Here is a 26,484-nt window from a genome sequence, read left to right on the forward strand (position 1 = left end):
ACCAGAGAATGTCTCCCTTTGTGACCTTTCACCTCCAAGGTAGCAAACTTTGAGTGACAGTAACAGTAGAATAGAGCTAAGAGAACTTTGAGAGACAGAATTTCTCTGGGGATCAGAACAAAGGGAAGACTCAAAGACAAGTGAAGAGACAAAGTACAATTAGAGAATTTTTAAGTGTCTGGACTCTGACAATAACACATTTCAACCCGATAACTTAGCAACAACCAGCTCCAAATCCAGTCTACCTCCTGAATAGTTAACAGAAAGCCCCACACTAAAGGCCAAAGTGGAAAGGTGTGCTCATTTTCAAGCACAAAATATATTTACCTCCGTATCTATTCTACCACACAACGTGGCCAGCTTCCAGCCAAACACTCAGACTCTTGACTCAGCAAGTCAAGAAGAAACACAGTGTGAGGACACAGACCAGTCACCAGAACCAGACTGAGACATGACAGAGTTGTTGGAACCATCAGGGAACTTAAAATAATTTTGATGAACACTTTAAAGGATCTAATCTAATAGGAAAAGTAAACAAGATGCAAGATCAGGCAAATCATTTCATTAGAGAGATGGAAAGAATCAAAGGAAATGCAAGAAATAAAAAACATTGTAACAGACATGAAGAATGCCCTGAAAGGCTCATCAGTGGATTTAAGAGATATAAGGCAAGAATTAGTTAACATGAAGATAGGCCATTAGAAATCACCCGAACTGCAATGGAAGGATGAGAGAGAGAGAGAGAGAAGGAGAGAGAGAGAGAGAGAGAGAGAGAGAGAGAGAGAGAATATGACAGAGGCAGAGAAAGAAAGCAGATAATTCATAAGTCATAGAAGAAGAGAACTGTAAGAATTACCCCCCACCTCCCACTCTCTAATTTGAACTGGTGAAGGACGATAGTCCTTTAACAAGAAAATGGCTTCTTTATACTAATATCATTGGATGGTAACAAATGCACAGTAATGAGAAAAATCTGCTGATAAAACAGGTTAGTAGTCCTATTTTGCAGGATGATTTGGGGTAAACGCTGTGGGTCCCTTTCTCTGCCATCTATGGTTCCTCGCTGTGTGCTCGGAGCGCCCCTTCCTCTTACCACATCAGCCCTCACATGTGCTCTGTGATCAGCCCAGTATTCAACCACTTCTCCTGACACCATCCTCAAGTGGAGACATTTTTATAACACAACTCATACCATCTATTACCAAGAAAAAAGGAAACACAACATTTTTGAATGCCAAATAAAAATGGGTCTTAAGGAAGAATGTATAATAATAATACACTGGTACCAACAAAAGCCAGACCAACCTCTAAAATGCATTGTGTATTTCCTCAAGTGAAAATGTGGTCCACGAACAAGGTGTAGTGAGGGAAAATATGAAGCCAGAAAACGACAGAGGGATTTGCCAAGCGAGCCTGAGGATACACTGAGTTAATGAGGCAGGTGCTGGGCTGTATGACTGCACCTGCTGGGATCCACTGTATGGAAATGTGCCACTGACACTGAACAGAAGCCCTCCCACTACGCCACACCCCCAAAACATATACCCACGCCTTTCTGCCTCTCAGAGGGACCTGGCTACCATCTATACAAGACTTTTCTCCTGCATCAGTGTCCTCAGCAAGGTTTTAGGTTAGAGCCTAAGAACTCAATCTGTGATGATCTTTCAGTTAGGTCACTTTATCATCTATTTACTCTCTGGGGCCCAGGCTGGCTTTTGTTCGTGTCCTGATCTTCCGCTTCTCTTTTGATGAGAAGCTTTCTGGGAAGGGAGCCATATCAATGTGCAAAATGGTTTGCTGACTTTGAATGGATGGATGGATGGATGGATGGATGGATGGATGAATGATGGAAACCACAAGACCTTTGGAGCGATGCAAACCTGGGTTTGAATTCCTGCTCAGCCACTTAACTGACAGCACGATCCAGGAACGTTACTAAATCTTTCTCATAGGGTTGCTGGGGACTGAAGGAGGTTCCACACAGGACAGTTCGAGCACAAGGTCAACACATCACAGTGTCCTTTCCCATTACAACTGAACTGCTTCCCTGAGCCATCTCGGCTAACACAGGAGCTCAGGGACTCATTAGAGTCACATCTGACATTGGCCTTCAAACAACAGTAAAGTTTTCTTTATTTTGAAAAGCTAAGAATTTTGAATAGGATAAGAGTTGAGGGTCATAAACCAAAGGATATTTTTCTTCCAAGATTTTTCTTCATTCACAGCAGAGGACAGTAATGTCATAACACCTAAAGCAGTAACTATAATAATAGTTCAATTTCACCAAGCTTTGGGAACTTTCTATAAACTAATGACCTATAAAATGTAGATACTTCTGCATAATATTTTGGGGTTATTATCTCATTTCTTATTACATAGTAGTAAGAGTTTTCTTCCAATTCTCATGATAGCTATATAGCTCCCACACTCACAAAATTTGGTGAAAAATCTGTAACCCAGAGATGAAAAAGAGCTTAAGGGTACATGTGTTTGAAGCAAAACCTCAAGGAAAAATGTGAAGGTATTTACCCCAAAGGGAAGATAATATTGAATTATTATTACACAGATGTCTTGGTGAGGTCTTCTGGGATCTCATATTTCTTTATACAGGAACATAATAAAATAACACTGACATAGGTCTTACTGAGGAAGTATGCCATTGGTTCTAAAGTAAATCTTCCTCTCCTTCCTTGCCTCTGAAAAATGAGGGCTGCCACTGATTCCCCAGTCCTGATTCATGCCCCCCACTTAGAGTCCATTCTGACTAGTTAGAATGGATGGCAATGCCAACCCCATGGATTTGTGTGTCTTTGGCTTGGGCTTGTAGGTTGACTGTCTTTTCACTGTTTTTAAGTCCACTTTCAACTTGTTCAAGTGCTTCTGATTTCACTCCCATGCTTTCCAAATGGAGACACCAAAATAAGCATCCCTCAGGATCGACTCTCCTTTACCTAACAGAAAGAACAGTTTATATACATTGTAAGCAGTCTGGGTTACTCTCTCGAAGACCATCGTCCACCGGTAACAACCAAAAGAAGCAGAGGCTCTGAAATGAATCCTGTATGGCTCAACCAATATTACCATTTCTGGCTTGTACACAGACAGGAAAGACAACAGAGTCTTTTACCTGATAATCAGTAAGGTCCTCCAGTCTGATGAAGATACCTGCTAGTGTACCTGCTGGGATCTCACAATGTCATAGAGTCAGAAGGACTTGTAAGAAAACCTTCTTTATTACTAACCCTCAACTCCTTTCTCACTTGAGCAACCACAGCAGGCCCTTTCCTGCTCTTAATCACAGGTTTATGAGCTGTTGGAAGAGGAAGGGCCTGTTGGACACACATAGCCCAGTGCCCACACAACAAGCAGAGACATGGGAACCCAGAGATGGCAAATGTCTTGTCCAAAGCTAGTTAACCACAGAGATAGGGCTACATGTGCATTTCCAAAGACCACAGAATAACTGCCAAGAGGCTTCTTTTTTTCAACATATCAGAGAACTGGATTTTGTTTTCAAATTATGGTTTAAATAGGAATCTAGTATTTCATAGAAGACGGACTTCTACAATTTTCTTCTTTTATTCCAGGAAAAAATGTCCTAACAAATTATTTTCTCATTTTTGCACTGTGTGGTAGAGAATCATGTTGTCAAATGGTAAAAGTAGCTGATTTTAAAATGGAGAACACTGTTCACACTTCTCGAGTATATTTCTGTTGGTATGTTTGTATTTCTGGTTACTGAAGAGTTTCCTCTTTCAGAAACACAATCCCAGATTGCTAACGGAGCAGGCTTGGTGTTTGTGAGAACAGAAGGGTTTTTTGCCTTTGATGCGATCTCTAAGCAGTTTCACACACTCGAACACCTGGAAATCAAAACATCTTAATTCTCTGAACACTTTTCCTGGTAATTTAGATAACTGGTTGGTTGCCTCGTTACTTCCAATCTCTCTTTTTTACTGGTGCTTTCATTGTTTCCATTTTCTATCAGCACTTTCAGTAATTACTGGCTCCTTGGAAAACAGACATTTTTGCCAACTAATCTGAGGAAAATTTATAAAATGTCAGACGCCATGAAGCCTATATTCAAGGACTTCCAAGGGGACCCAGAAGATCAAGTTGCCAGGACCAGGTTTCTACTTGCCAGTCATGCCATGAGGCTCAGGACAAGGCTGACATTTTTGTAGAAGTTCTAACCAGTGTGATGAATCAGGCTGGATCATGGTATTTGCAGAAGGAACTAAGGTCATAGTAACTCCCCCGGGTAAGTAACTTTGTTCTGCTTTGATCGTGTGAATAAAAAAAACTGATACATGTTTTTTAGAAAAAAACAATTTAGGATCAGAGCAGCTTATGGGCAGCAATTTCGCAGCTACAGACACTCTACATGGAAATAAAACTACTTTGCAAACGTTTATTTACTTCTCTGCTTGCAAGCGGAGCGAACTTCTACTTTTAGAAAAACATACACACAAAAATAGACTCAGTCTTGAAATTAAAATGATTTTTAGGACTGTGTCTATAAACCATTGGTGTGAGTTAATGGTTCAAGCTGCTTTTTTTGTAGATGGTCTCTGAAGAGACAGACACTTTGATTAAGTTCCTTTTAGTATGAATAGTGCTCCGTTCTTAATGACTAGTGCTTCTTTCTCTAATAACCTGCCAAATTCTGTAACTGCTTTTGCTTTCAGCTTTTAGCAGTTGAAAAATAATTTACTCTTACAGTAAATGACTACAAAATGTCAATAATCCCATTAATTCTTATTACTCTAGCTTCTTAGAGGGCAGCCTGAGACTAGTCGAAATTTGTGCTATTGTGATTCTCGTGATATTGCCTAGCGACAGTCCAGTTTAATGGATTTTGTGAGCTCAATAAACCATTTCAACTCCAAAGTCCATAGAAAAAGTCCGTCTGCCTGGGTTTACGTTTTCATTTGTTCATTTATTATCTCAGGAAACACTTATTGAACACAGTTTCAGTGTTGGATGCTAGAGATAAAGAGTAAAAAAGACACAGCCCCAACACTCAAAAAGCTTTTGGTTTACAGGACAAGTATTCTAGATCGTGGCTTCTTCAGGCCACAATCCCTTTTCGGCATGTAGCTGTAAGACAGAGAAAGTCTTGGATTCGTGAGCTCTCTTTATTAATTTGTATAATACCTATTGCTTATAAAATCCAGATGTTTTGTTTGGTGGAAAATCTTAATAAAATGGCCTGAAACCACCCCCTTGAAGAGAATAATAATATTAGCTAAGTTTCACTGAGGGCCAGATACCATACTGACTAGTTTCAGCGCCTTATCTCATTCATTCCTCAACAGCCCTATACAGAAAGTCCTCGTATTCCAAGTTCACAGATATGGAAAGTGGGGTCTGGAGAAGTTCAGTCATTTGCCTTAACTCACATGGCGAGTTACTATGTCAAAAAAGTGGGATCTAACAGAGACCTGTCCATCCCAGAATGCATGGTGTAGGCCATGATGTGATACTAGAAACATTTAGCCATGTTTTTATATGTCGATATTTACTCATGTGCAGCCTGACCTTTAAAATAGACTCTTTAGGGACGCCTGGGTGGCTCAGTTGGTTGAGCGTCTGACTTCGGCTCAGGTCATGATCTCGCAGTCTGTGAGTTGGAGACCTGCGTCGGGCTCTGCGCTGACAGCTCAGAGCCTGGGGCCTGCTTCCAATTCTGTGTCTCCCTCGCTCTCTGCCCCACCCCCGCTCATGCTCTGTCTCTCTCTCTCTGTCAAAAAATAAATAAACATTAAAAAAAATTTAAAAAAATAAAATAGACTCTTTAGTTGAATGCTTAATTAGTAATAGCTCATAATTTATACTGCTCCTCATACAGAAAACAATGCTTCTGCTTCCAATCATGGCATTAAAATGGCCTCTCCTCCTCCCAAAATATCCAGTAAGTCATGCTGAATACGCATTCATTAGATTTTCAAAATGTGATTCTTAGGGTATTGCTATAAAATGACAAGTCCTTTCCACACCATCGCATTCAGTCTTCTTTCCGCATTGGCATCAAGTGCACCAGAAACACTGACTTGGGCAGGACAGCTGGAGCAGGTGACCTACAAGCAGGACTTGGCCGCATGACCCACAGCTGCCTTTCTGTTCAGGCCGGGGCAGTGGCAGAAAGACCAGACCAGACAGGATCCTCTGATGAGCAGCTCAGCATTTGATTTGATTTGATTTGATTTGATTTGATTTGATTTAAAAAAAATTTGTAATGTTATTTATTTTTGAGAGAGAGAGAGTAAGCATGAGTAGGGGAGGGGCAGAGAGAGGAGGAGATACAGAATCCGAAGCAGGCTCCAGGCTCTGAGCTGTCAGCACAGAGCCCGATGTGGGGCTTGAACCCACAAACTGTGAGATTGCAACCTGAGCTAAAGTCGGACATTTAACCGACTGGGCCACTCTGGCACCCCACGAGCATCTCAGGATTTTAAATCAATGCCTGGAAACTGTTGGGGTAATTTCATGTTCAAACAGGCAGTCTTTCAGGAATGAATAGATTAAGAGATTATTATTAATATTTCAGACTGTAACTACTCACCTGGTCTACCATCAGTGGGGCTTGGATTCTGGAAAGAATTTACCTAAAGTCAAACAAGATAGCGACCCCTCGATACCTAGAAATAAGAAAAAAACATGTAAAAATATTGAAGATTCATTTATTAAATACTTTTTTGTTCCTCTTCAAAAACAAAATAAATAATAACTGCAAATTATACTCTAATAAAAGAAGCGATATTGCACGACAAAGTCTTTTAAGGGAAGAGATTTCTAAGGGTCAGGAAAATGTCGAGAGAAGGTAAAACCATATTCTCCAATGCGTGTGAGCGAGATGGAAGGACACAACCCAGCTGCCCAGGCAGAGAGAGGTCAGTTCATCCATTCTTGACTAAGTTCATCTCTGATGTGACGTTGCTTGAGGTTCATCTTTGTGTAATGTTAGCAGGACCTACTTTTTATATGTTTATATAAATATTGAAAAAATGTGGGCACAATTTTAAAAGGTGGCACAAAGGGAGATTTCTGTACAAGCTTTTCAGACAGTGGGAGTGGTATGATGGGTATCGCTGGTATAGCTGGGGCAACAAAGTGTTCGGTCCTGGCACACTGCTCAGGGTCACAGGTAAATATTCTTTCATTCTTCTGTGTAACGTAGGGAGGGGAGGCAGGGGATGCAGGGGCGGAAGGCTAGGTGCTGGTGCCGGCTCAGAATTCTAGGATTCAGTCCCAGTTTGGTCGCAAATGGCAGCAGGATCCTTGGAGAGGTAGGTGACTGCGTCCCAGTCCTTGGGGGTAGTTGCCACCTGAGCTCCCGTGAAGGACATTGACAAGGAGCTAACTTGTGACAGCAACTGGGGGTTTCTAAGGGATGGAGATCTTAGGGCCATTTGGGTTTTCTGTGTTGAAAGTTTTGTAAAGAAGTTTATCTTATTCATTTAAATCCAAAAATAACTAATGGAAAAGAATGAACACGGGGTGCCTGGGTGGTTCAGTCGGTTAAGTGTCCAACTTCCACTCAGGTCATGATTTCACAGTTCGTGGGTTCAAGCCCCCCATCGGGCTCTATGCTGACAGCTTGGGGCCTGGAGCCTGCTTCGGATTCTGTGTCTCCCTCTCTCTCTCTGTCCCTCCCCCACTCGTGCTCTGGCTCTGTCTCTCAAAAATAAATAAATGGTACAAAAAAGGATGAACAAAAAAAATTGCTAAACTTGTGTTTTGTCAAAGGATAATTAATATCAAATATCGAAATATTTACCTGTGTAAACATATTCAAAAATGTGATAAGCTAGGCTTTTTCCCCTAAATGCAGTATTAAATTTGTTCATTCTTCATTAGCCTTAGAAATGAAATTTTGCCTGAGGGGGGAGAATTTCTCACAGGGATGGTTAGCGTACTAGGTGAGTCAAAAATTTTTAAGAATTTTCTCAAAGGTGGTGAAACATTGAAAAAAATGAAAGATGATATATCGTGTTTTCCTTAATGGCTGTGATCATAGGCACAAATGAACTCATAAGCTGAAAAGCAAGCTTCTGGTCCTTTTTCCAATTGACTACGTAATCAATGTAAATTCTTACAATCTAATTAAATAATGGTGACCTAGATATAATTCATGGAGTCCTGAAAGATGTCTTTTAGGAGAATGTGGTACACAAAATATAGACTGTGGATCTGGATCTATCACTTTCTGGATAACCATCCTTTAGTGATTAAATTTTGATTCAGTCATTATTGCTTTCTTAAAATTATAAAAATAATAAATGCTTATCATGGAAAAAATTGGAAAATAGAAAAATAAAGAAAAAAATTAAAAATTTTCAGTGACACTTATTGCTGTTAATATTTGCCATCTTTCCTTCCATTCATTCTATCAATGTAACAACCATCTCAAGAGTATGTTACAAAGACTAAATGAAATTAAATATGGAAATAGCTACTATAAAAATTAGGTTGTCAGAGATAAAGAATGACAATTTCAAGAATTCAAATTACCACCCACTGGAGTTTTTTAATGAAATCAGGAGTACAGAAAAATATGTTAATTACCATCTAGTCTACATGTCATTTTAGAACAAATGGTCGAATTTATGAAATACTTCCAACTCCTAAGACTCATTGTCACCTGCTTGTAAAAATGATGAGACTGTAATAAACCTCACTTTAAAGACTGCTAGCCTGAATAAAAGGTGATCTCTCATTTTTCAGTGGAAATATCCAGACATAGAGAAATAGGGAGGAAGTTTCAGAACTTAAATAAATAAACTTACAGTGATATAGATAAAAAGTCAAGTATTCATTTGTATATTTAATATCTTAATTGAATTATACCTACAAAGTTAAAAATGATATCAGTACAGCATCACTTCAGAAATATTGCTTTTTCTGCCCTCACATTTCATTACAAATTTTGTTCAGACTTTTCATATGCATCTAAAACATCCACTTTAGAGCAAATTCCTGAGTTGTCTCCGGGTCCGAGTTTCTGTTTGGGCATCCCGTTATGATGCTGTCACTGGATCTTTTATCTGAAGAGAAAATTACTCACTTACAAAATTTTTTTAAAAAACATTTTTTTATTCACTTCACTATTCTATACTTGTGCGATGTAAGCGTAAAGTGTAGTGCTTTTCGTCCCAAGTAATATTTGCCAAATCCATGTTACCAGCGCTACCTCTGAAACTAGCATTGGGTTTATTTCAGGTTGATATCTTGTCCAAGCAGTATTGTTTGATCAAAGCAGAGCAGTAGAAGAGCTTCCTCTACTGAGGAAATTGCCCAAGGACATAAAGCAACCTGAGGGATTGTGTTGGGAAGTAAACCTCACCTTAGGCTCCGGCATTTTAATGCGTTTGAATGGTGCATGTTTAGCATCTGTGTGGCAGAGTGGGATTTGCAAACATCTTCTCTGATGTTTCAAGTCATCTTCAGTTAGACTTGAAAAACTATCAACCTCGGGGCGTGTGGGTGGCTCAGCAGGTTGGCCATCCCACTCTTGGTTTCAGCTCAGGTCACAATCTCATGGTTTGTGGGCTCAAGCCCCGCATTGGGCTCTGTGCTGACAGCTCAGAGCCTGGAGCCTGCTTCGGATTCTGTGTCTCCCTCTCTCTCTGCCCCTCCCATGCTCATGCTCTGTCTCTCTCTGTCTCTCAATAATAAACGTTAAAAAGAAATTTTTAAAATAAAAATTTAAAAAAAGGAAAAGAGACAAGAGTTAGAAACAGTATGTTACCATCCAGAAACTTCTCAAGTTCATCATTTGATTTTAAAGTTGTATACTATCAGGAATCAGAAGTATTCTTATTAAAAAAAAAAAACAAATTTTCTAAGATGAAAATTAGATTCCTTAATATATTGACTACAGGCTAAAATTATGTAAATGTCATGTACAACTGAAAAATTAATCTTGTCTATCTAGCTTGTTTTTTAAATTAAAAGCAGAGTATAAGGCTGGAGAAATATATAGTATCTTATTGTTATAATGAATAAAAAACTATTTGTACTACAAGCAAGATGTATAAACTTAAAATAAGCACATTATGCCCTAATTCTACCTGCAGCATGAATAAAAACTCATCCTTTGCTTACTGACTTAGTATAAAAATCAGGAGCTTTGTTACACAGGTAGAAATTTTCAAAAAAAAATTTTCCTAAAAAAAAAAAATAAAATTGAGTATTAACAGTACCCCCCCAAAAAATAATTTTTTTACTTGTACTTCTCAAATGAGAAATCTGACTGCTTTTTTCTTAAGAAATTGTCCATTGGACTGTTAAACTAACTCCAAACTAGCCCAAAGAGAATATCAGTAAAGCACTTGCATTTCAGTTGGAAATCAATTTTGAAAGGATTCTAACATTTATCATTTCAATCATTAACAGCAAATGTGTGATCAACTAACATACCAACATATGCCCTTGAAAACTATGATGTTTTGTTATGTATTCTGCCATTATGTCTACAGGAAACTCTGGAACCCTAACTGTTAACACTACACTACTTACATAAAACTTTATTCAGCAGCTGACATCACCAATTATTGTGGCATTGTAAACAGTTCAGTAGCTTTCTAGGAAGATTATGCTTTGAGTGGAGACTCTGAGAGTCAAAATACGATGTCTTCCTAGTCACACTTGAACTTCAAATGAAATTCCAATAGAAAATGTGCTTTTAGTGACCATTTTCCACAGCAAAACCAAATTCTGGTAAGTGTGTTATTCCATGAAGCTAATATAAAGGCATTTCTGAAAATAATCAGAGTTTTTTAATAGCAGTTTTGTATATGTTGCCACGTTGCTTCTAAATTCAAGGCACTGTAAGTAATTTGGAGGTGCAGCTTTAAACATTGTCCTACTCAAAAAACTGCATGATTCAGGCGGGATAGTGAGTCGTTCTATAAAACCAGAAGTCAAGGAGGAGGATTCCACTGCTTTAGAAGTGGGCATGGGATCCATATTTGAAGCTAAGAGTTCAACTTGATAGATTGTCAAGTATGTGTGGAAGTAGATTCCCATTCAAAAAGTGACTATGTATACGGTTTTAAAAAATCTCATGTTTATCCACACTCTACCACTTACTTATTAGCTCTGACTTTGGGAAAGTTACATGACCTCTTGTACCTGTTTTCCCATGGAAACTAAGAAAGTGAGCAACTCATAACCACTGTGGATGAAAGACCATGGTAAGCAGGAATACTATGGCAACTTTCTTTCATTTCACTCTGTGCTAGGTGGTTCCAAACCACACAATGTTTGTGTTTCTCTAATAATGTTTTTAACTGTTATTCCATTTCCCCATTTCTATCTATCCACAGATAGAAGCCTTGATGCAGACACTTCCCCCAAGCCCACACTCTTTCTTCCTTCGATGGCTGAAATAAAATTCGATAGGACTGGAACGTATCTTTGTCTTCTTGAGAATTTCTTCCCTGATGTTGTCAAGATAGACTGGAAAGAAAAGAACAGCAAAAGAATTCTGATATCCCAGCAGGGAAACACCATGAAGACGAAGGACACATACATGAAATACACCTGGTTGACGCGCACTAAAAAGTCAATAAATAAAGAACACAAATGTATCTTCACACATGAGACTAATAAAGGAGGGGTTGATCATGAGATTGCTTTTCGCTCAATGAAAAAAGGTATGTGCATATCTAATCTAATCTAATCTAAGTATAATATAATGTAGTATAATAATATAATATAATTAATATAATATAATATAATATAATATAATATAATATATAACCTTCCAGTAGCCTACCTTTTCTGTCAAATATTAATGAAAAGAAACAAATATAAATCTTTCTTAAATGTTGTTACCTAATGGTAGCATAAGTGTCCTGCTATTTCTCCCTAGAACTAAAATACTATGGGTTTTGGAACATACAAAGAAAAAGAAAAAGAAAAATTCATTTAGCCTTTTCATCTCAGTTTCATCAACCAAAATATTAAGGTTACAGTGATGTTTTTAGCATCATTGTTTGGGTTAAATGAAACAGTACATGTAAAGGCACCTAGCAACCTCACACACAATAAATGTTCAAGAGAGTCCATTTCTAAGGATCTTACTTGATCAGAAAATAAGAACAATTACACATCTTTCAAGAATGTTCTACCCAGCCAAGTCCCTCTCATTTCAATCTTGCTGTACTCAAAGTATAACCCATAAACAACGAGCTGTATGTGACAAAATGCTGTTCATTTGAAGAGCCAGAGCACAGCTCAACAACAACAAAAAAAGTATAATTTGGTTGCTGAGGTCTTAGTATGGTCTTGGGTTTTTTAGATTTGAATTTTACATACCACTCTAAGGTGAAATTTGGTAAGTAAAGACTGTGTGAGGCTAATGTATACAAATATTCTTCCATTCTACACAATGGATGTATTTCTACCCCTGGGAAATGCTGCCCAGCAAACACTGCAGAACGAGTGTGTGCCAGGCCTGGAAAGGATGCAGGATGGACCACTGTCCCCAGGAGGATCACTACCGTAGAGTGAATACACGTTTCCTAATCACTCACGGTCACTTGTGATTCAGCCATGGTGTCCCGTAGGATCACCATTGGTACAAATGCTGATCATTTTTCGATAGCGTGGGCACCCGGCTGTGATCCAATAACCTCTAGACTCAGAAGTCAAGTCCTGAGCCTTGACATAACAGACCAAGGCCCCAGAGGGCCCACTGGACAGGACTAGTTTGTACTTTTCTCTGTGGTTACCAAGCCCTTTGGAAGCAGGGGGAACACGCACGTAACTAAATGTGCAAAGACCTTTGCTGTGTACCGCTTAAAATTGTTGAAATGAATCTTTATCTTCTTGGATCCTTAGTGTTTCCAATGATCAAATTAGGGTTGCACATTTATCTCTGCTTTCTCCCCGGCTGTGATGAAGAAGAAATACAATCATGTCAGTGAAAATGCTTGCTTTTGAAAATATAACATGAATGCATTTATTCATGTGCTTCTTGTATTTATGTGCATCCTCTCCTAAAACTAACTGAGGTAAGAGTGCAAACAGCACTCTCAACAATAGCCAAATTATGGAAAGAGCCTAAATGTCCATCAACTGATGAATGGATAAAGAAATTGTGGTTTATATACACAATGGAATATTATGTGGCAATGAGAAAAAATGAAATATGGCCTTTTGTAGCAACGTGGATGGAACTGGAGAGTGTGATGCTAAGTGAAATAAGCCATACAGAGAAAGACAGATACCATATGGTTTCACTCTTATGTGGATCCTGAGAAACTGAACAGGAACCCATGGGGGAGGGGAAGGAAAAAAAAAAAAAGAGGTTAGAATGGGAGAGAGCCAAAGCCTAAGAGACTGTTAAAAACTGAGAACAAACTGAGGGTTGATGGGGGGTGGGAGGGAGGAAAGGGTGGGTGATGGGTATTGAGGAGGGCACCTTTTGGGATGAGCACTGGGTGTTGTATGGAAACCAATTTGTCAATAAATTTCATAAAAAAAAAAAATAAAAAAAAAAAGAATTCTCACAATAAAAAAAAAAAAAAAAGAGTGCAAACAGCCCTAATTTTTAAAAATTTCTACAGCTAAGAAACAGAGAGGAGGCAAATGAGCAAAGCACAAGTTTAATGTAGCCCTTGGGCTAATGTCCTTTAGGTATTGATTTTTATAGTGATCAAAGTAAAAACACAGTAAGTTTCATGGTGATGATTACTGAAAAGAGGGAAGTTCTAATTTATGATGTGTTTTCCCTGAGAATTAATTTCTGAAAGGAATGTCTCCCAAGGTCTTCTCATAGCAACAAAGCTAACAAAGGCATTTCTGATACCATTCTACAACAAATTTCTATTGCTATAGGTTTGCTGCTTGTTGTTTTTATTTTTGATGAAAGCTAAAAATATATAGGACAACAAATCCATGCTTTTGAAGAGATAAAACTAATCTGGTCCAAGTTTTCAATCAACTTGCATGGAGAAAGAGAACCTAGGGTACATACACAGATTTTAATTTGAAAAATTGCTACCTTACTGCTTATACCTCAATCAATGCATGGTGATAAGAGATTCTTATTTCTCTTTTAATGAGTAAAGGCACCATATAAAATAGAAAGGGACTTTTAAGACACTTTAAAAGTAGCTCTTAAGGAGGGGTGCCTGGGTGGCTCACTCGGTTGAGCATCCAACTTTGGCTCAGGTCGTGATCTTGCAGTTCGTGAGTTCGAGCCCCATGTCGGGCTCTGTGCTGACAGCTCAGAACCTGGATCCTGCTTCAGATTATGTGTCCCCCTCTATCTCTGCCCCACCCCTGCTTGTGCTCTGTCTCTGTCTTTCAAAAATGAATAAACATTGAAAAAAAATTTTAAATTAGTTCTTAAGGATACTTTAACATCTAAATATGATTACACAAACATTTTTATTTTGGGGATTTACCCCAAAGACTGCACCTCAAACCCATTTTTAAGCACACCCCAAAACAGGATTGTGTGGAGTGTGTAAAATTGCATCCCAGAACCATGTGTGTATGGACAAGGACACATCGAGTGGAAAAAGGATAAACAAAAACAACCTTGTAACTCTCTCTTCCTGCATCCCATGGTCAATGACCTTTTTAAATTTTTTTTAATGTTTATTTATTTTTGAGAGACAGAGAGACACAGAGTGTGAGTGGGGGAGGTGCAGAGAGACAGGGAAACACAGAATCTGAAGCAGGCTCCAGGCTCTGAGCGGTCAGCACAGAGCCCGATTCAGTGATCTTTTTAAAGGAATTTTGTCTTATTATGTATGTTGGGCTTTTTTTTTTTAAACATTGTAGAGAAATACAACCCTCACCTCAGGTTTTATATATTCAGAAAACTATAATTATTACTCAGTGTATCTTTCTGTCCCTGGAAAGAATGCACTGAAATGCTGAGCTTCTGTTATAAAAAGGGTCACTTGCAAGAACGATTAAGGTACTAGAAGAGATGATGTCTGAGAGTCCACAGTGCTGGAGGTATGTTCGATTTCCGTGGATTGTGTCCCAAGGTACTTCCCACTTGCTCTAGCTCATCTAAGCTCCCATAATTGTCATGTGAGTGCTGGCTCAGCCAATTTCTGGTAAGAGTCTGGTAAAGTGAGACTCTCTAAACCGTATTTCCTTGTGTGTAACATGGAGCCCTCCAGATTCAACTCACATCAGTGTGACTGAGGGATCAGGTGAGACAATGCAAGTGAACCTTTCACACAGTGCCTGGCACGGTCAGGTCATAATCACTCGATAGGTATTGGCTTTCATTAGCATTGCTCTCACGTCTTTAAACAGCTCCACTCCAGAAAATCATGCGCAGGAGTTGGGGTTACTGGGGAGTGCAGGGTTTGAAAGGTAGGGCTGCTTTTCTTTGCTTCTACGGGAGAATTATGTAAACCAAACTTCTCCCAACATGTAAGATTCTGCTGTGGATTCCAGGGTTGGAAGAATTATTTTGGTAGTATCCCTTCATGTCAGCAGTGGGTGCTGAGGACTGTATAGCAGTCACTTTTTCTATTTTTTTATTATTTTAATTCAACAAGTATTTACAGAACACTTACTTTGAGGCAGGCACTGTGCTAGGAGCTATGAGCACAGGAAGAAAACAAGATAGTCTCAGACATTACCCGCTAGTTGTGAGAAAAAAAGAAAAAAAAATGCATCATTCATGAACTTCAACGTCTTCATGTGCAGAAACACAATCTATGAATTGATCTACTGAATTATATAAAATCAGGTCAACCATTTCTGGAGTTGTGGGGCTCATATTTGTAATGGCTCTATCTGGATTGACAGATTCTGCCTTCTTCCCTCCCTCTTTCCCCTCCTCCATTCCTTCCTTCCTATCTTCCTTCCTTCCTCTTTCTCTCTTTTTTCCCTTCCATCCTTCTTCTCTCTCCCTTTCTCTCTCCCTTTCTTTCTTCCTTCCTTCCCTTCTCTCCCTTTCTTTCTTTCTTTTCTTTCTGCCTCTCTCTTTTCCTTCCTCCCTCCTTCCCTCCCTGTCTCCTTCCTTCCTTCCTTCTTCCTTTTCTCTTTCCTTTTCTTTTTCTTTCTTTCTTTTTCTTTTCAGCCCCAACACAGACACATATCAAATAATGAACAATTGAATAATACTTGTTCTTATATCTTGTAGAGCTCGCTGTCATTGATTCTATAGAAGCTTCTCTGAAAGATGAAAATGGTAAGGCTTTGTATCTTTGCCTTTATCATATGTTATAGCATTTTTCCTCCTGATCAGGTTTACTTTTGAACTTCCCTGGCTTCAGATAGAAGCCTCATAATGGCAGGATCTTGCAAAATAGACTGAGTGATACTTTAAGTCACTCCTTCATTTCCCAGGGATCAACTTCACACAATAAATGCTGGTTTGGGAATGAGAGGACTTTATAGTCTTAGGGGTGCAGTGAGGGGCTCTGAAGTCTTTCCCCAATGGACTTCATTCACTTCTGTGGTCTTTATTTTTACTGAGGAAAACACAGTATCAAGTTGCTTCTACATTTTTTTAAGTCTGTGTTCTTGCTCATATTTAGTAACATGAACCGACACTGAGAGGTTCTTGTACAGAAGGCGTTGTGTTACTGTGAGTACATTTTGTTTAATTCTCTTAATACTCACTATGAAGGATTTTATTCCCATTTTACACAAGAGGGCAGTGATCAAAAATTAATTAAATCCCTTGCACCATGCCACACAGTGAGATCTGAGGCTTCAACACAGAGGGTTTAAAAGTTCATATACTTAGGGCATCTGCGTGGCTCAGTTGGTTAAGTGTCTGACTTAGGCTCAGGTCATGATCTCTTGGTTCACGAGTTTGAGCCCCTCATCAGGCTCACTACTGTCAGCGTGGAGTCTACTTCAGATCCTCTGTCCCCCTCTCTCTCTGCCCGTTCCTCACTCATGCGCTCGCTCTCTCTCTTTCTCTCAAAAAACAAATGGGGGAGAAAAGAGTTCATATACTTACTCAGTTTTCTATTCTTCCTCTAAGATGTCATCATAGTGCAAGAAACTCCAAAGCCAAGGCCCTGAGACAGGTGCACACATGGGGCGTGGGTGTGGGTGCAGGGCTTCAAGTGCCACAAACTGGACTTTTAACCTCAGCCTTTTAATTATTAGTTGCATGAATATGGGTACATTACTTACATTATCTGAGCCAACCAGGAATAACATGAATAACACCTCCCTCAGTTGTTGAAGACGTAAGGTCACATATGTGGAATGCCTAGCATAGGGTATCTCATTTAGCTGACACATTAGAAGTACTAGTTTCTGTCCCTTTCTCCCCACATCTGTGCAAGAAAGTGACGAGGAGCATTGGTTCCACCCCTGTTGATCTGCCCTCCATATCCAATACCAAGGACCTTAGCTAACATATTACCTGACCAAAGGCAAGAAGTTATGAGTACCTCACCTCTCAACGTCCCTTTTCATACCAAGAACTAATAATTCTGGAGTTCTGATTCTCTGGAGATAAAGCCTGTACAAGAATTTTCCACAGGAAGAGACCCTGCCTTCTGGTTCATTGAGTAGTCAGTTGGTCCCACAACCATTGTCATTAATTACTTCTTGACATCATATATTTCCTGGGTAACTTCAAAGGATAGTAAAGGCAATCATTCTATAACATCATAGCTCCAATGAGGAATATTCAGGAAAGACAAGGGAGTTAGTTATGACCTCCTAACATTGGAGAGAATTTGGATTAACTACTTCCTTCCACTTTATTTTCTTTTGTTATTTTTTTTAGGTTTTTATTTAAATTCCAGTTAGTTGACTTAGCGTGTAATATTAGTTTCAGGTATACAATATAGTGAATGATTCAACACTTCCATTCATCACCTAGTGCTCTCCACAACTAATGCCTTCTTGTAAAACCTCCCACCCACCCTACTGTGAACACCACCAAATTTCCATGGAGTGTGGAAATTCCTACACTTGGTAGGAATCTCATTAATGCACAATGTGTAATGGCTAAGATGCTGCTAAATCAGTAATTCATCATTATATTTTTGCTTAACTGTTTGTTGCTGGGGGTACTTATTGCATGTGGAGGTGCAGAATTAGAGTTGGTAAGAATGTATTCTTGAACATTGTGTTGCGGGGATTAAGATCTGGCTTGTGATACTTACTAGCTGTATGACACCCGGCAAATTCCTTCTCTGTCCTTAATTTATTTGTCAAATGGGAATGAAAATAATAATCTCGTAGGTTACTGAAAAATTAAGTAAGATTAAGGCTTTGCCCACAAAACTCTCAAAATTAAATATTTGGCATTTAGTTAGTGGTTAAAGCATATTAGCTAAATAGCTAACAATATGTTACTTACAGACATGCTGGGGGGTGAAGAAATGGTAAAAGCTACTTATCACGAATGCTTTTTTCAGGGTGACTCATTCATCTAAAACATAACCTTGCTTTTTAAGACTTTGGAATGTACTAAGTGAATTTCACAGAAGTTGTTGATTCACTTGACCCGCAAGCTGGATTCTGGGTTGTCTTGGTGGTGGTGGTAGGGGTGACAGTGGTATAGACGTTTACTGTTGGGTTGGGTTGGTGCAGGAAAGTCACTTCCACCCAGTCATCAGAATTGTATAATACGACCTACCTCCCATTAATAAGTCCTAGCCTTTCAAAACAACAGGTGAAACTAACCGATGGCTTCTTTTAGATCCCCTACAGCTGCAGCTTGCGAACACCTCTGCCTACTACACCTATGTCATCCTCCTCGTCAAGAGCATGGTCTACACCATCATCATCACCTACTGTCTGCTTGGGAGACCAGCACTCTGCCGCAATGAGAAGAGTTGTAACACATGGTGGCCCAAGGCTCCACTTTTCTTTACTGGCTATTTTCGCTAAAGGTGTCTGCTGAGGCTCTAGCGGGGCTTTCTTTCTGGGTGTGGGTTATTGCAGTTCACATGTGTCTTTTTTCTATGTGTCATCACTGCAGAATGGGTTTACAAACTGCTGGGCAAACAGGAAATGTCACTCTGCACCAAGAACAGACTCTGCCATGAGTCAGGGGCGGGGCCGGGGGGCACTCACGGGGCTTCAGTACCGCTCTCTCCTTCACGCCCACCAGCCCGTCAGCCACCCAGCACCCTCGCCTCTGAGTACAGCCGGCGTGCAGCTTCCATCGCGGCCCCTGGGGCTCTGTATCCAGATAATTGCCTGGAGGCCTTTTATTTTACATACATGGAAGCTGCCATCTTTGCTACCTGAGTTTTGTTCTGTTGTTCATAACAGGCATAATAAAAATAATCAAAAGTGTACTTTTATCTCTGTGTTCTTTCATTTGGTGAAATCTGAGAGGCTAAGGTAAGGAACAGCATGACAACTGAGCCTTCAAATTCAGCATTGGTTGTAATCATGGCCAATTCCACATTTCTAACTCTTTCCCTGAGAGAGTCCTTGTGATGCCTTCTTTGGGGCACTGTCCCCAGGGGAGCCACAGCCAGTGAAGGTGCCCAAGTTATTACTCCTTCAAAAGGCAGCTGAATTAGACTCATTTGGTTTAAGACACTCCAGTGGCAAAGGCTATAACATGTTGCATGCCTGGCTGGTGTGTCAGACCTGGACCAGTGTCTCACGTGCACGTGCACGTGCACAGTGTTTCCCGATGTCACAAGAACCCCATGAGAGCTGCACTAACATGGGAAGGGAGGGTGCTGGAGGGGTTAAGTGCTTGGACTCTGGGCCCCAAGTGCCTGGGTTTAAATCTTGGGTCTATAGCTATTTGAACTCTGTGCCATAATTTTCCCATTTATAAAACGGACTTACAGCGACACATCTCCTGGAGTTTTGTGAATGCGATGAGTTTTTATGCTGAATACATGCAAGTCCTCAATAGCATTTGTATATACTGTTGGCAGATATACTTTAGAAGTAATATAGCACACACACACACACACACACACACACACACACACTGAACACACTAAGATTTACGTGCAATGCTGTAGCACCATTCACAACAGTCGCAAATGAACTCAAACACCCAATAAGAAACCAGAAAAATAAACTAAATGATGTCACATGACGGACTAACATGCATCTACAAAAAAAATGCAGATTGTTAAAGATACGGAAAATTAATCAGGAAGTGTTGTTGAAGAAATATACACGGCAGGACCGTAATAAAATTGGTAGATTATACCTTCATATGATTTCAAATTCAAAACACTCTAAAAATTGAACTAAGAAATCTTGTTTCAAACACTGTCTCTACCTCCCCAACATTTGCAGGTCACATTTTTCTTTCTTGTGCATCTTTCGAGTTATTTCTGCAAATATGAGTTTACATATAAACATAAATACAAATATGTCTCATTTTCTTCCAACACACAGGTAGTATACAACATACATTATTCTGCTTTTCTCACTTATATATTCTTCAGCTCTTTTTATGTCCATATATAAGGACACGTAGCTGAACAGTATTTTACTGGTGAACGTACATTTTGTAAGATCAGTTCCTTGTGATAGACGAATGGATTCCCTTCCAATCTTTTACTATTATAAAATATGCTGAAATTATAATCTTGTTTTATAATATTGGACATGTGTACTTGTAATTTTGAAGGTATTGCCAACTTACCCCGACAGAGGTAACGCCTTTGTGCCCTTCCCACCACAGTGTAGGTCAGTGTCAGGACTGTGCTTGTCAAACATCAGGATTTTGGTAACCTGACAGGTGAAAAGTAGTATTCCACCGTGGTTTTGTTTTTTCTGATGAGGATAACCATATTTTCATAGATTTAGTCCATTTATGTTTCTTTTTTTGTACAATATTTGTCCAGTCCTTTGACCATAATTTCTGAGGAATAATACTATTAAGTATGACACTCATTTATATGTGTATGTATATTTCTACAAATGTGGGTATAAAACACAATGTTCAATGCACAGTAGGTGGGTGAAGAAATTAGTGATTGTTTTTCTCTTTTTCTAATGAATCCTTTTAAAGTAAAAGTTAAAAAGGGGCACCTGGGTGGCTCAGTCGGTTAAGCGTCCGACTTCGGCTCAGGTCATGATCTCATGATCCGTGGGTTCGAGCCCCGTGTTGGGCTCTGTGCTGACAGCTCAGAGCCTGGAGCCTGCTTCAGATTCTGTGTCTCCCTGTCTCTCTGACCCTCCCCTGTTCATGCTCTGTCTGTCTCTGTCTCAAAAATAAATAAACATCAAAAAAAAAAAAAGTAAGTTAAAAATTTTTAATGTTTATCTTTGAGAGAAAGAGAAACAGAGCGTGAGCAGGGGAGACACAGAGACAGAGGGAGACACAGAATTCGAAGCAGGCTCCAGTCTCCAAGCTGTCAGCACAGAGCCTGACATGGGGCAAGAACTCAGGAACCGCAAGATCATGACCTGAGCAGAAGACGGACACCCAACCAACTGAGCCACCCAGGTGCCCCTAAAGTAAAAGTTTTTATATACTAGAATAAAATAATGTCTCATTTAAAATTGGGAAGGATTTTTTGTTTATTTACAATCAGCTTCAGTTTCTGTGAAACAGGTGCTTTTGGAGACTAAGTGGAGGTAGAAACAGCACAAGACCCACCAAATACACAAAAGGAGGAAATTTAATTTTCATCCATTCCTTCATTTTCAGGGATTTAATTAGGCCTCTTTAGACCAAATACCTGGGCCTCTAGAGATCTGGAACTGTTTCTGTGTATGGAAAGCACAGAGGCAAAGGGGAGACTAGCAAATGACCCAGAGCCGTGTGGGCTGATTTCAGTGTCCCCTGTGGCTTCCAATCCTCAGCCCCTCCCTTCCCCAACCCGACCTGGGCAGCCCCTCGGGCTCTGCTCTGCACTGGCAGGTGCAGAGAGGGGGAGGGCGGTGGTGCAGGGGACAGTGTGGGGGGCAGGAAGGGGCTGCTGTTTTGTTTTCTCAGGGTTTTTCTGGTCTATTCGCTCTATCAAATGTGGTTGATTCGTGGAAAATGCTTGAAGTCAAACCGGCCCCTACTGGTTGGGGCTGTGCAAGCGGTGGCTGGGGTGCTGCATGATAAATTAAGGGCAGTTAAACCACAGCCAACTTTGCTCACTTCCAAAAGGTCACAGCTAATGAAAGAAAAATCCATCTGCACACACGCATATGATTGCTGCCAAACATACTCTTATCCTGTGGGTGAGGGGTTCCCCTATTTTATACCAAGTTCATTCCAAGTAGCTGCTTCATGAGTTGGGAATCGTATGACCAGGACCGTTGACACGCTGCACCTTCAGTCCAGTCCGATGCATCTGTTCTGCGGGGAATGGCCCGCAGACTTCTCGTGGCCCCAGTTAATCCTGATATCTACCAAGGATCTGCGCTTCTCCCTGGCGTGTGATTTCCTCAGGTGGTACTTTCGATCTCATTTTGTCAGTGCGGACAGGGGAACCCAAGACCCGGGCACATGAAACTATTAGCACAGGTAGAGGGGCAACAGGAAGGGACTTTTTTCCTCACGAGAACAGACATATGGAGGCCCTTAGTCAACTGTGTAATTGGATGTCACGTGCTGGATCATCTCAGTCCTTCCAAAGGGACACAATACCGTAGCATGAAGCTAAGCAAGGTTCCATAGCAGACATGCACAGGAGATAACAGTGTGCTGGGGGTCAAGTGGAAGAGCATTCAGTAATGTGAGCACAACGAGCAAGTGTCCCCACCTCCACGCCACCCGCGTACGGTACAGAGAGGGTGCCCAGCCCCGGGACCCAATCTGTCCGGTGCCTGGCAAAGCAGATTTTCTGAGGTCAGCCTTTTATGCTTCCAGTCTGCCTTCACTGCGCATTCTCAACACAGACTTCATTCCTCTTGGTCTGTGCTCTGAGAGTCAACTTCTTGGGCGAGTCTCGGCTTCCAGGAGCGTGGGCCACGTGCTACTGGTTCAGCCCAGCGTATGTAGGTGAGGGCTCTTTCTCAAGGTAAATATACAGGGACATCCGGCTGAGGCATCATCTGGGGGCCTGGTGTGTATGCAGCTCCCCTCCTGAGACAGGGTATTCTACCTGAGGCCCCTCCACTGAGTTCTCGAGATTCGGCCAGACCCTGCAGACACTCCTCACCCTTTCTCCACTAGGAGGCTCTTTCCGCTTAGGCCTCAGCCTCCCACAACCCTCCTCGTGGCACTCTGGTCCTCTGGTCCAGTGTCAGAACGAGCACAGACGGAGCTGACGTGACCTGCACAGACGGCCAGTTGCCACCACTGTCACTACACACAGTTGAGTTTTTCTTGAAGGACACAGTGAATAAGACCAGAAAACTAACAGACACGCTGCCTTCTATGAGGCATTGAGGTGAACATGCATATCTGAAAGAAGGAGTTCACGATGTAATTTAGTTTATTTCAGTTCAAATTAGCCACATAAAGAGAAATGATGGCCACGGTCTTCTCTTGTTCATCCAAAAGAAGACTCTCAGTTATTTCAGAACCGTACTGCTAAGGGAAGGATACCATTTCATAATGAAAACAATGCAAAATGTCTGGTTATGCTCGAACATGCATCCACACCCCTCCGTGCCCCATTCTGTAATCCCAATACTTTAAGCCAAATACATAATGCCAAATAAGAAAAGTAAAATGAACCACTTCGATACGTTGGATTTTATTACTTTTTAAAATTGTATAAAGAGCGCGTAAGCGTGAGTTAAAAAACACGAGGGAAATGTAGGATGTTAAAAAAAGAAATACAAAAGAAATCTGAGACATGAAACAAAAAAAACACCTCCAACCCTGCAAAGCAAATAAAAAGAGATTTTGCTTACTAAAAAAGTGTTATTCCAATATATTAAGAAGTCTTTTGATCGGGAATACAGCACAAGACTCGGCTCCAAGTATTCACGGACAGATCAGACTCAGTCTCACCCAAGGCGGTGTGGCTCATCACATGATGCACCTGCCGCAGGCAGGCTCCTAAATGTACGTGGGTGTGGTAAGACGTCTATGAGGTATTACAATAAATAAGTTCCTTATCGGCCGTCCGCTGAAGTCAGCGGCGGGTGTCAGGACTTCAACCTGCAACAGGAAAGACCCCGGCTCTGGTCCTTGTCCTCCTCCAGTGACTTTCAGTGACGGATTTCTCACACTTGGAAGAAGAGATGAGAACACACGAATATTTGAGACGCAGTGTTAACAGGTAAAGTGCTACACTTTGCCCTGTATTTCGATGAGAAAGTCTGTGTGAAGCTGGGCGGCTACAAACACGTGAAGACCTGGGTGTGGCCACTTAAGAACTTATTTTAAAGCCTTCCTGAATTTGGCTGTTCGCGTGGCCCCATCTCTGCTGCCTCTCAAGCACCGATGCAGAAAGCGGGGCTGGAGCGGGCTGGGGCGCAGGGGCTTTAGAAACAGGGCCCGCTCACTGCCCCCAGGCTGCCTCCCAGGCTAGTCTCTGCCTGTCCCAGCAACTCAGCAGCTCTGAGCCCGGCACCACTTTCCTTCCGTCATCACGTGATTAGGTGGACACGCTGCCACTACAATTCACTTTGTGTTCATTTGCTGCCATTTCCGGGGTGGAAGTGTTTCCCTGTGATGACCTCAAGGGGCTGAACAACACGCTCCACCTTGAGGCCCATCAGGCTACTGCTCTGGCCGGACCACACCTTTCATCTCGGGAGCTCCACGGCACTTGGGGACACCTGGGTGGAGGTCCAGGGCGGACCCTGGTACCAGACTGGGCGGGCCTGAGTCCCAGCTCTGCCACTCGCCAGCGGTGCCCGCTGGGACGGTCACTCACCATGCTAGTCCCATTTGCCCAGGTGTAGACAGAGATGCTCGGTACCCACGTCGCGTAGGATTGCTACCCTCACTCAGCACACTAGGTGGGGTTTGTAACTGAGTAACACCTGACATGGAGACGCTCTGGCTAAGTAAACAGTAACGAACTCATTCTTACTCTGGAGAGATGTGGATGGGAAGCAGGTGTATGACAGCACTTGGCAGCAGGGATTTACGGTGTATGCAAATAATCGAATTATGATGCCGTAGGCGGGGAGACTCGTGTAAGGCTATGTGCCAATTTTAACCTCAATTAGAAAAAGAAGAAATGGGAACTCTGAGGTATTTTTTATACTTTACAAATTCATACTGATGCAAAAGAATGGTAAGAAATTTCACATGAGAAAAATGTAACCATAAATTCATGTGAATGGGACAGAGCTGGCTCTAGATTTATACTCATATTCTTCGAATTTCACCTTGAATCTACTCAGAGAAACGATCCATATTTAACTAGTTTGTTGCTATACTTTCGGTTGCACTTACTGTCACAAAAGTAGTACTCATAGTTCCAAAAGTGGTTTTTCACCGTCCTGCTTCTCTTCAGCTTCTTCTTCAGATCCTACAAGGGAGGGAAAGGGAAGGAGAAAAAGTATCAGATTCCATTAAGGACACAAGCCATTTGCTTGAAATGATAATATACGGGCATCAAATTTTATGTGGGAGGTGCATCTGCTCATTTAATCCTCAGTATTAAAGGTTGACGTTAAAAAACTGTACATGTAAAATAAAGTTTTACTTTATTTCTCAAAGGAAGAAAACACTTAAAATAGGATCGATCACTCATACTAATCAGTTGAATGGACTTCCCTTATGTAGTTCTGAAAGTTTTCATATAAAGCAAGAATTATTATCTACTCCTAGTCCTCCTCCTCTTTGCTGACAGGCTTAGGTATTTTTCAAGTGTAGATGACACTGAGCTTTGGTACAAATCATTTAATCTACTTATTTTTAATGTTTATTAATTTTTGAGAGAGAGAGACAGAGACAGAGAGAGGGAGACACAGAATCCAAAGCAGGCTCCAGGCTCCCAGCTGTCAGCACAGAGCCCGACGTGGGGCTTGAACTCACAAACTATGAGATCATGACCTGAGCCGAAGTCGGATGCTTACCTCACTGAGCCACCCAGGTGCCCCAATGCTATGTTAATCTTATGGCTTATGACATATTAGCTCGAATATGTCTATAGAAACAAATTTTCCCATATTAACTGTTTAGTTCTTTTAAGGTATACAGTTGACCCTTGAACAGCATAGTTATGATCTATGCAAGTCCACTTATATTTGGGTTTTTTCGATATAGTACTGTTTTATTTTTTTATGACTTTGTTTTAATTTTTTCAAAATGTTTGCTTTAGAGAGAGAGAGAGAGAGAGCACATGAGCAGGGGAGGGGCAGAAAGAGAGGGTGACATACAATCCAAAGCAGGCTCCAGGCTTTGAGCTGTCAGCACGGAGCCCGACACAGGGCTCGAACTCACGAACCGCGAGATCGTGACCTGAGCTGAAGTTGGACATTTAACAAACTGAACCAACAGGCGCCCTACTTATTTTTAAAAGTCGCCGTACCCAGTGAGTGAGAGTTTTGAGGACTTCCTGATGCCGAGAGTGACAGTACTGTAGCACTGGGACACCGCGGTGGGTCCTGCCTTGTGAACCTTAGATTATTGGTACGTTGGACCCCGCCATTTCATTCTGCAATTATTCCTTGAGGAAACATGTCTGA

At 41.0% G+C, this 26,484-nt stretch overlaps 1 protein-coding gene and 1 gene segment (V, D, J or C); one reads left to right on the plus strand and one right to left on the minus strand.

Annotated features, from left to right (window-relative positions):
• Positions 1-19,265, plus strand: part of LOC125160117 (T cell receptor gamma constant 1-like) — a 31,352-nt gene extending 12,087 nt beyond the window's left edge. Inside the window, 4 exon segments of the C gene segment in view lie at positions 4,201-4,261; positions 11,331-11,660; positions 16,130-16,177; positions 18,662-19,265. Of these exon segments, the coding sequence occupies positions 4,201-4,261; positions 11,331-11,660; positions 16,130-16,177; positions 18,662-18,852 (630 nt within the window).
• A 4,307-nt stretch (positions 19,266-23,572) lies between these two features.
• LOC125160794 (STARD3 N-terminal-like protein) overlaps positions 23,573-26,484 on the minus strand; it is a 50,491-nt gene continuing 47,579 nt past the window's right edge. For both annotated transcript variants that reach the window (XM_047850147.1, XM_047850148.1), the window contains 2 exons: positions 25,247-25,322; positions 23,573-24,068 (listed from right to left, as the gene is read on the minus strand). In XM_047850147.1, coding sequence (XP_047706103.1) covers positions 25,264-25,322 — 59 coding nt within the window. In that variant the 3' untranslated portion in view covers positions 23,573-24,068; positions 25,247-25,263. The remainder of the gene's footprint in view (positions 24,069-25,246; positions 25,323-26,484) is intronic.

This window comes from Prionailurus viverrinus, chromosome A2 (assembly GCF_022837055.1).
Source record: "Prionailurus viverrinus isolate Anna chromosome A2, UM_Priviv_1.0, whole genome shotgun sequence".
Classification (NCBI taxonomy): Eukaryota; Metazoa; Chordata; class Mammalia; order Carnivora; family Felidae; genus Prionailurus; species Prionailurus viverrinus.